Below are 10,825 nucleotides of genomic sequence, written 5' to 3'. Positions count from 1 at the left end.
GGTGAGTCCTGACCGGCCCTCAGCAGGACCCGGACCGAGAAGCAGTTTCCGTGGGATCCTAGCCCTGGGCCAGGGCAGTTCCGGGAGCCGGAGCTCGGCCGCCCCACGCTCGGTGCTTGCTCCGATAAGAGCAGGCCTTAAGAAGCACCCAGGCACTGAGCCCGAGCAATCTGTCTGTAAGCCGCAGGCGAATGGCAGCCTGAAATTACCTGTTCTATGGCTGAATGAGCTGCGGTCAGTCGAAAACAGGGATGGTGACGTCAGCTTTCCAACATGGTGGCTGCTGGCCTCCTCTGTGGTCTGACCGGTGTGGAGAACCGAGATGGACCGCTTCCTTCCCCCGTCTCAAACCCAGAATTCAGCCCTGAGTACGGTGCTTGCACGGCTGGCAGAAACTGCAGCGCTGTATCCCTGCGTCGCTATCTCCTCGTTTCCCAGCGTGCGCTGCAGACTCTAGCCGCGGGGCGATTTGCTGAATAAGCAGTGTTACCCTCCGTGCGACAAACCTCTCGCGTTTGAGTCCCCGTAGCCGATCCTCGTGCGATGGAAATCCTTCCTCCAGGTTCTGGAGCACCCCACTATTGCTGGAAATTCCTAACAAGATATCCTTTAGCCGTCCTGACTTGTCATACTCCCACACAGTGAAGCAGCACACGGGGGCAATGCACTCCCCTCACCACCATCTTCCGAATCTAGTTATTTATTTTAACTAGGGATATTTGAGAGCAGAATGTATTCTGATTCATTGTACACAATCACAGCACAACTTTACATTTGTATGGTTGTACACGATGTAGCATCGCACCATATATATATATAATTGATTTTAAACTAATTGTTTTAAAGGTATTGAAATGTAATTTAAAGCCTCATATACAGTCAAGGTTTTAAAAAATTCTGTGCTTGAAAATAACAAGTATCCTATAGTTATTACAGTGTTCTCTATATTTATTAGATAAAACTTGTTAGTTGTGTTGTTCAGATCTGTGTCTGATTTCAGTAAACTTGTCTGTAAAGAACAAGATTGTAAATATTTTAGACTTTGTGAGCCATATGGTCACTGTCATAATTACTTCACTTTGCCATTGGAGCATAATCATAGCCCTGGATAATACATTATTAAATAAGCCTTGGCTCAGCTCTGTTCCAATAAAAGTATGGTCACTAAAACTTGAAGTTCATATAATTTTCAAGTGTCATAAAATGTTATCCTTTTAATTTTTTTATCTATTTAGAAATTTCTTTAAAAATAATCACCTCATAAACTATGCAAAACATACATCAGGTCTTATTTGTCCCACAGGTCAAAATTTTCCTGTATCTTTACATATTTTTAAATTTACTATATCAATTTATTCAGCAAAATTATGTTTAAAGTTCCTGGAAGGATAGAATAATCTCTTCCAAGCTGTACTCCTTATAATTTAATCTTTATTTCTTTACTTGAAAAATAAATTTGTCTTTTTTAATGACTGTCAGATTTTCCTTCACATGTTTTGAAGATATAATTTTAGATATTTACAACTTTAGAATTGCTATACATTCTTGGTAAATTTAATCTTTCATCATTTTGCAATGCTTTTTATCCTAGGACTCTTTCTTCCCTCTAATGTTCACAGTGCTTAGATTATCATAGTATTGTGGGATTCTCATGCAAAGAGACAGGGCAGCGGAACATTCAGCAAGAAACAGTGTTTTATTGGTGCCCATTTTATTGGTCTGGTACTGGCCGAACAGATTCGGTATCCAAAGGCTTAGCCCAAAGCACAGCAGGGCCTTGTCTTATATAACTCTTTATAATAGTTACTCTGCCCTTGATAGCTTTTTGTCTCCCATATAAGATAATACACATTCTGATTGGGCATTCTGATTTTATAGTATAGAGTGGCAACCATGTTATAACAGAGTTGTGGAATGTGCACATTGATACTGTGGGTCTGTTGATTTGACAGATCCACAGGGCAAAGGAGAGATACCATGTTATCCCTCCTTTGTTCTGAGAAACAAAGGAATAGTCATTGCAAGAAAGCACAGCAGCTTCAGACCTCACCAGCTGTTGTTTAATACTTTACCAATATAACTTTTTCCACACTTACATTTTACTTCCTGTGGCTTATGTTTCAATGCGTCTCTTAGGAGCAGCATGTAACTAGCTATTTAAAAATTAAATTAATTTTTTTTGTCTTTAGAGATTTTAGCCCATTTACTGTATAACTGATATTTTCTGAAATGTCTTTACTTTTTCCTCATTCTTGAAAGAAAATCCACTGTATGTAGAGTTCTAAATAAACAGCTATTTTCCCCTAGTACATTCAGAGTAATCTTCCACACTCCTTGCTTCTGATGTTGCTGATTTAAGAGTTGACTGTCAGTCTAATTGTTGTTGCTTTAAAGAAAATCTGCCTTTGAAATATTAGGCTTTTATTACAATTTCAATATGATCTGGCTAAGTGTGAATTTCTATTCATTTATGAGGAAGTGCGGTGCCTTGGGCTTCTTGAATTTGTAGATGAGCATCTTTCATTAATTCTGCAAATTTCTTCTTAATTATCCATTCAAATATTGTTTTTGATAATTTCTTTCTTATATTTTTCTGTAATTTCTATCAAATATATGTTAAAAGCCTTTTTATGTCTTTCATGACTTCTGTTGCTTTGGCCCTCTCAGCTTCATTCTGAATAATTGTTTTAGATCTCTTTCAGCTCTCTTTGAAACTGTTCTATCTCCTGGAAAACATGCATGTTAATTTTTTTAAACTTCAGCTATTACATTTTTTTGACATGACTTCTCTTTTGGAGAATATAGGCCTTTAGGTCTCAGAGTTTGGGAGACATCTCATATTAAACTCACCCCACTCTAGACTGAGTAGGCTCCCTTCCATTCCTCTCCAAGTCGTACAACACTAAGCAAGCAAATACCCAAGGTCTAGCAGTTTGACAGACCTACAGGGCAAAATGCCACGTAAGTGCTATTTTTACCTTTCTGGGGTCTCACTTTTACTCAGAACTTGGCATGTGTTGACCTTACTGTCGTTACCAGCTCACAGACACTTTGGATTAAAAAATGTTCTCTGGGAGTTGAGTCATTTTTGGCGGAATTCTTGGTATCAAGTCTCTGATGTTCCTGAAAATGGAATCCCAGCCATGCCTGATCCTTTTCTCTTGCTTTCAGTCTGATCTTTAGCCAGTTTGCTTCACTTTATTGATTTCTGTTCTTAATACTGGAAGATTAGTTGATGAAGTTTCAGAATCTGCATGTAATGCTCAATTCTTTGTGTTGTTTCACCTCTCATATCCATCCTATCCCTTCATATCCAAATTTGTCCAATTAAAATTGTACTTGTTTATCTCTTGTCTTTTATTCTCTACCTGTTTAAAACCTCTAGACTGCTTTTCCTACTTTGATTAAATAGTTCTCCAAATTCCTTCCAAAGGCATCTAACTAATCTTTTGACCACATTGCTATCCGTCTTCAAACTCTTCAATTATTAAATATCACCTAAAGGAAAATTTCGGATATTTTCAACATATTGCAAAGGTGCACTTTACCTCCTCTCCAGTCTCTTTCATCAACCAAAATCTTCTTGAAATTTATCCTCTCCTAGTAGTTGGCCTGTTAGTAGTTGTCTGAACATACCATGCTATTCCCCAACCCATTCCTTTTCTCATATTCCTCAGGCTGGAATGACTTTTCCGTAGTTTACCTCCTTTGATAAGAAAATAATAGGACAAAGCAGAGGATGAAGAAGAAATGTGAAGCAGTAGAAGAAAAGCTAATACCTAAAGTATTTGCTACCATTTCTGGAGGATCTTCTCTACCCATTCTGAAAATGACATTTTAAATTGCCAATAACATTCTAAAAGTGTAAATAGGTCAGTTAAATCTTAGAGCAATGGAAGGGCTTAACTCCATGTGTCTGTTTTCTTTGGTTGCCCCCATTTATTGAATCCTAATTAGTTAGATGGAGATTCATGCCCTGATATACATTTCCTGGTCTGAACCTGGAAAATCTTCTGGAACTACCAATCCTTTACTATCTTTATATGCAATTTATTTCTAGTTGTGGGTTTATGTCATCATTGAGGCTTGTAATACTGTCAAATCTTACCTACAAATTACTCATTGTTATTCATGGAAATGGAGTAAATCTGCCCTGAGAGAGTGGTTGAGATACGGATCTCATGTGCACATTCTTATGTATGTCTTTGGTGAACATTCTTATGCATGTTTCTGTTGGGCACATATCTAGGAATTGAGCTGTCAGGTCATGGGAGTTCACTTGGTACTGGGCATCTTTTTATTCTGATGGATTCAGTGTTGTGCTTGAACTGGCTCACAAGAGCCAATTATTAAGTGTTTTAGTAAATATGAAAGCTGGTTGTTAAATACAACCATTATTAAAAATCAAATTATATTAAAAGCAAAAGTAATAAGCATCTGAAGTGCATTATTGCCTTCTTCCTACATTTGACTATCATCTTATACTAACTGTACCTGAGTGGTAGAGACATCATGTGGTGATGTGCCACCATGTACCTCTTCAGCAGCACCACACAGGTGACGTGAAATGACCACACTGGAGGATTCACACACGAAAAATGGAAAATGCTTCTAATTGGGGCTCAATTTACTGCTCTGTTGATTTATATAGACTTAAGAAAGTGATGGAGAAAATGTTAATAAGGCAAATTAAAATCGAAGGTGTCATGTTTATGTGTACTTATAGCTCTGTTGAATTAGCACAGAAAATTGTCAAAGCATGGTTGAATTGCATCCTTAGATATGGATATACAATATGGATCAACAAAAGCATTCTGTAAGAATCAGTGAGCTATGTGGAATTTACAATCTGGACTATGTGTAGATGTACTAAACAGATATTGATCTCAGAGTTCTATGAGGATACCTTCATTTCTGTCTTTCTGATCCCAGTGGATGTCAGCTGGGAACAATGGAAATGGGGGAATGAATCAGATGTTTGTCAGTGTGGTACTTAAGTGGTACAAATTCATCTCTCCTAATGAGAGTCCAAAGGTACACCTGGCTTGTGACCTAGAGTTCAATGTCAAAAGAAGGAATCTTCACATTTGACAGATACGCAAGAGAAAAGGTAGACTTTAAAATCCAGAGTAAAGAACTCCAAGTCTGGGATCCAAGGAGGTTTAAGCAAGATATAAAAGTGTACAGAAATTAACTGAATAGCTTTTATGCAGCAGACAGCAAGTTGTGTATATTTTAGAGAAGGTGACGGGGATCCAGCCAAGGCTCAAAGCCAGAACGAAGATATTCATAGCCTGATATTTTCCCCCTATTAATAAATAACATAACTGGCAAAGACCACTTAGCAATGTCTATGTCTTGATATCTGAGGTAGTTTATATGGCTTCAAAACTTATGATGTGAATAAACTATGTTATGTTGTGTTGTATTCTACTTTAATTTCCACAGGAAAAGGTCACAAAAATCAATCATCAATGGCACATAAGAGTGAAACCCATGAACCTCAACCAGAAGTAATTCAAACAGTAACTCCTGTGGAGGTTCACATGGGCACCTGGTTTACAACCACACCTGAAGGCAATCGGATTGGCACCAAAGGCTTAGAAAGAATAGTGGGCTTGGCCCCGTTTTTATCCTTTGAGTCCACAGATCCTGTCAATGGAACGGTATGGCAAACTACTGCTTATTGCAAAATTGTTTAAACCATTAAAGCCCTGAAACAACATACTGAAGAGTGTCTAGCAAATAATAAATTTTAAATAGTTTTTAGTAGTGGATGGGCAGATGGATGGATGGATGGATCTTCTCCACTCTAAAAACATTATATGGGTATATTTGACAAACATATTGTATGCTAACTTTGTGTGTGTACATGAGTTACCAGATCAGAACAAAATACTAATTTTTGAAATGAAAGAAGGTCATGGATTTTCTATACTACTTCAAGATATATATGATTAATGATGTCACATATTTCCTAACATTAAACATGCTTGTATGTATGTCTGTGCCCATCACAGTGAGTGGTAGAAATTTGTTCATGACCCTTCATTTCAAAGAACTCAAGGTGTATTTAAGAATGTGACATGCTCACATTGAATAACTCAAGAATTCAACACCAAGGAGAAACTATACAAAAGATTTTAAGTGTACCATAAGAATTAGTAGTATGGAAAATAATGTTTATTTATAGTATGAAATCACAACTCTTGAATTAAACAGCACCTTCCTTGTGCCAAGCTTCCCTTCAGGGGTTTTGTGTACACTGTCTCATTCAGTCCCAATACCCATGTATATTAGCACACAGATGAGGAAACTTGACATAGAGAAGCGGTAGCCTCTATCCCCTAACCAATCTCCATGTACCACTCTGATGACATTAGGCCCAACACCTGCAAGTCAACTTCTAGTTCACCAATCCAGTATAGTCCTGCAGAGCGAGGATTCCCCAGGATAAAAGGCAGCCACACACACCAGATTTAACTCTGTAGTTTCCTAGGAGAGACGACCTGTGGGCATTTTCCCAGACAGACCTGGGTTCAACACAGTCCTGATGCTAACTTGTAATTCACAAATATGCTTTGTCACTTACTTGTTAAGTGACATTGAGCAAGTTTCTTAACTTCTCTAAGCCTAAATTTCCTAATCTGCAAACTAGGGGTAACTGACTGCCTGAAAGATTGTGGCAAGTTGTAGATCAGAAAGATAAGCTAGAACTTTCACTTGAAAATAAATAACTATGTTTTGATGGTACCATCTTGGTATTCAGTGGAGTATAACAATAAGTGCACTGGGGATTAACCATTCGGCCCAATGATTGTGCACTGCCTGTACGTGTTCAGGTTATGACGACTCGAGAAGATAAAGTGGTCATTGTACAAAGGAAAGATGGTACTCGGATCGTGGATCATGCTGATGGTACCAGAATCACAACCTTTTATCAAGTTTATGAAGATCATATTATTTATTCAGAAGATCAAGAAACAAGTAAGTTTTATTTTTCAAGTATTTTTTAAAATTTTTTTTATATTTACTTTTTTAGTTTTCTTAGGTGGACACAATATCTTTATTTTTATGTGGTGCTGAGGATCGAACCCAGTGCCTCACGCATGCCAGACGAGCATGCTACCACTTCCACATCCCCAACCCTCAAGTATTTTTATAACTTATTAGCATAAGATAGAAATAATCCTTAAAGATTGTTGAACACACACCTAAGAAAAATAATTTTTTATAAATTAGACCAACCAAAGGACACTCATGCAATCCATATCAGGACCTATTAGAACCTTGTGTTGTGTTGCTATTATTATTGTTGTTATTAGTATTTTGCTATTTGTCTTAGTTTCTAATTTAATTTTATTATAAACTGACAAATTAAAATCATATCTATTTGCCATGTGTAACATGATGCACTTAAAATGTATATGCAGTAACATAACTCAGCCAACTGAATTAACATGCATTAACAACACATCCTTTTTTGTAGCGAGAACACTTAGAATCTACTCTTAGTAATATTCAAAATAAAGTATATTATTATTTACTATACTCACCAAATTACAATAGATATCTTGAACATAGTTCTCCTATCTAACTGAAATTTTGTGTCCTTTGACCAACATCTCCCCAAATGTGACCCCCGCCAATAACCCTTAAGAGCCACCATTCTTCTCTCTACTTGTGTGAGTTTAACTTTTTTTGAGTCCACATTTAAGTAAGATCTTGCAGTATTTCTCTTCCTGTTCCTGGCTTATTTACTTAACATAATATACTCCAGTTTCATTCATGTTGCTGCTAATGATAGGATTTCCTTCCTTTTAAAGGCTGAATGGCCTCCCATTGTGTAGCTTTACATTATTTCTTTATCTTTTCATCCATGGTGGACACTTAGATTGATTCCAGATCTTGGCTTCTGTGATAATGGCTGCAATGAAGGTGGGAGTGCATCACTATCATTTATTATGCTCTTTATACTCAACAGAGACAGGAGTGATAACAGTTCGAGTTAGCTTATGGATAGTCTTTCTCATCTATAACACTAACCTCCACATTAGTGTCAAATGAAAACAAATAATCATGACCCATTCATCCTGGATATTAGCCCTCAGATCTGTTTTCTTTGATCCTGAAGGCATCTAATTTGCATAAACAGGTGACTTCCATTGGTCTTCCTTCAAATCTGAGCATATCTTATTGTCAGCAAGGTAGTGTAAGAACAAAGGAAGCTGCAGCTGCTAATTAACTGGAACCTGCTCAAAGAATCAAAGAGCCTGTCACTCTTCCTATCCTGAATTTAAGGAGTATTTTTAAAGGAAAATTATTTCCTGACTACCCTTTTACTAAATGCCAGAGCTTGTTTTTCTTTTATTATATATATTTAAGGTGTGTAACATGATGCTCTGATATCTTTATATATAGTAAAATGATTACTATAGTCAGGCAAACTAACATGTCCATCACCTCACATAATGATTATGTGTGTGTAAAGAACACTTAAAATATACTTTCATAGAATATTTACATTATATAATACAATATTATCGATTACAGTCCTAATACTGTATGTTAGATCTCTAGACATTCATTCTGCATATATGCAAGTTTGCACCTTTGACCCACATCTCCCCACTCCTGCTCTGTAAAATCATGTATTTAATATGATGAACTACTTTTGTTTTTGTGTTTGTATGTATTTATATATAGAAAGAGATACTCTTCTCTATTCCACAAGGAAACAGGTGCAGAGGTACTACTTTCAACACTATTATATTGAAATTTTGCAAAAACATAAATATCCATCAATAACAGAATAGAAAATAAAATATGGTATGTTTATACAAAAAGAACACTGTATAGTGGTTCTAAGGAATATCACACACACACATGCACACACATGCACACACATGCACACACATGCGTGCGCGCAAACACACACACACACTTATCAAAACTGCTCAAGGCTTCAACACAACATTAAAAGAAAAAAGCAGGTATAGAATGGTAGGTATAGTAATTATGTAATCATATAATTACATGGAGTAATGTATATACTCGTATAACTCCATAGAGTAATATATAATTCTTGTCAACTTAAAGAAAAAATATACATATTGTTTTTGCCACATATATTTATACAATAAAAATTGATTGTAAGGAGTAGTTAAATCCAGGCACGAGAGAAACTTCAACTTTATAATTTTTCTTTTATATACATATTATAAATATTGAAACAAATATGGCAAAATAGTAACAAGTGTAATTTTTAAAATTTTTTTTTGGTTATAGTTGGACACAATACCTTTATTTTATTTATTTTTATGTGGTATTGAGGATCCAATCCAGGGCCTTGCACGTGCTAGGTGAGCTACACAGTTGTGGCTCTACTGCTGAGCCACAACCCCAGACCCAACATGTGTAAATTTTGATTGGTGAATACATAGGTGGTCAATTTAAATGTTATGCTTTTTGGTTTTTCAAATTGAAAAACATTCAAAATAAAAAGAGTAATGAGAATAATACAGTATACTAAATTTAGCATGAAAATTTGTTCTGGAAGGATTATTCTGAATTGACAGACTAGGCCATACTCCAACCCTGTGGAATCTGCTTTCCATGGGAATCCAGACAGCCAGGAGACAGCACCAAGATCCACAGGATGGGATCTGTTTTTCAGTGTCTGCCTTATCTCAGGTCTGCTTTCCATGTATTTGCTCATAGCTGAAGAACCCCAGACTATCACCAGACAGGTGAAGTGTATGAGGATAGAAAACTCATATTATGCCACTGTTATCACCAACTGCGAGGACAGCAGCTGCTGCGCCACCTTTGGGGATGGAACATCTGTTATTGCAAAACCACAGGGAACGTACCAGGTAGGTCTAGTTAGAAAATGAGGAGTGCCAAAGGTAAGTGTCCATTCTGCTAAGAAAATTTACTCCCCCAGAGCAGTGAACATTTCTGCAGTGAAACTGCTTCTTATTTTTTTTTTTTCTCCTGAATGTAGAATATGCTTCTCGGACTTTAATTTACTCATCTTCCTTTTGCAGTCTATTCCAGAAAAACATTGCCCTCCTTGTTTTGCAAAGGTTTGGTAACTTCGAATTAGATTATAAGCCAAACATTCGCTAAGGAGCCCCTATATGCTAGTGTTATGGCTGTTAGAAGCATTTGGATGATCTGGCCCCTGCCTATCGGCTGAACTTCCCCTCCAGCCATTTCCAGCTTCTTTTTTCTTTGTTCTTTTTTTATTTGATTGATTGATTGATTGATACCAGGGATTGGACCCAAGGACCCTTAACCTCTGAGCTACATCCTCAGCCCTTTAAAAAAATATATTTCTATTTTGAGCCAAGTTCTCCCTAGGTCAGCCTCACTAAATTGCTGAGGCTGGCTTTGAGCCTGTGAAGCTCCTGCCTCAGCCTCCCAAGCCCTTGGAATTATAAGGCATATGCTAATGGCAGCATATACCCAGCTTCCAGCCTCCTTCTTAACTCTCTGTCCCTCCCTCCAGTCCATCCCCACTATCTGAGGGCATATCGTCTGTGTACTCCTGGGAAAGCAGTTTGCCTTGTTGACGCAAAGTTTTGTTCTTGGAAGGTCAAGGGGGAGCGTGTATGTTAGCACCTCTCCCATCTCCCTCCTTTTTCCTCTTAAACACAATTACCTGGTGTCAATGGAGTATTACTCTGCATTAAAAAATGACAAAATCATAGAATTTGCAGGGAAATGGATGGCATTAGAGCAGATTATGCTAAGTGAAGCTAGCCAATCCCTAAAAAACAAATGCCAAATGTCTTCTTTGATATAAGGAGAGTAACTAAGA

General features: G+C 37.2%; 1 protein-coding gene across 5 annotated transcripts in view; it reads left to right on the top strand.

Annotated features, from left to right (window-relative positions):
- The window catches only part of Spag17 (sperm associated antigen 17), a 221,680-nt gene that overhangs the window by 152,359 nt on the left and 58,496 nt on the right, over positions 1 to 10,825 (top strand). For all 5 annotated transcript variants that reach the window (XM_048814580.1, XM_048814581.1, XM_048814579.1 and 2 more), the window contains 3 exons: positions 5,449 to 5,666; positions 6,843 to 6,987; positions 9,721 to 9,875. In XM_048814580.1, the coding sequence (XP_048670537.1) occupies positions 5,449 to 5,666; positions 6,843 to 6,987; positions 9,721 to 9,875 (518 nt within the window). The remainder of the gene's footprint in view (positions 1 to 5,448; positions 5,667 to 6,842; positions 6,988 to 9,720; positions 9,876 to 10,825) is intronic.

The sequence above is a fragment of the Marmota marmota genome, unplaced genomic scaffold (assembly GCF_001458135.2).
Source record: "Marmota marmota marmota unplaced genomic scaffold, marMar, whole genome shotgun sequence".
Taxonomy (NCBI): domain Eukaryota; kingdom Metazoa; phylum Chordata; class Mammalia; order Rodentia; family Sciuridae; genus Marmota; species Marmota marmota.
Note: the sequence above shows the minus strand (reverse complement) of the source record. Positions and strands in the feature narration are given on the sequence as shown.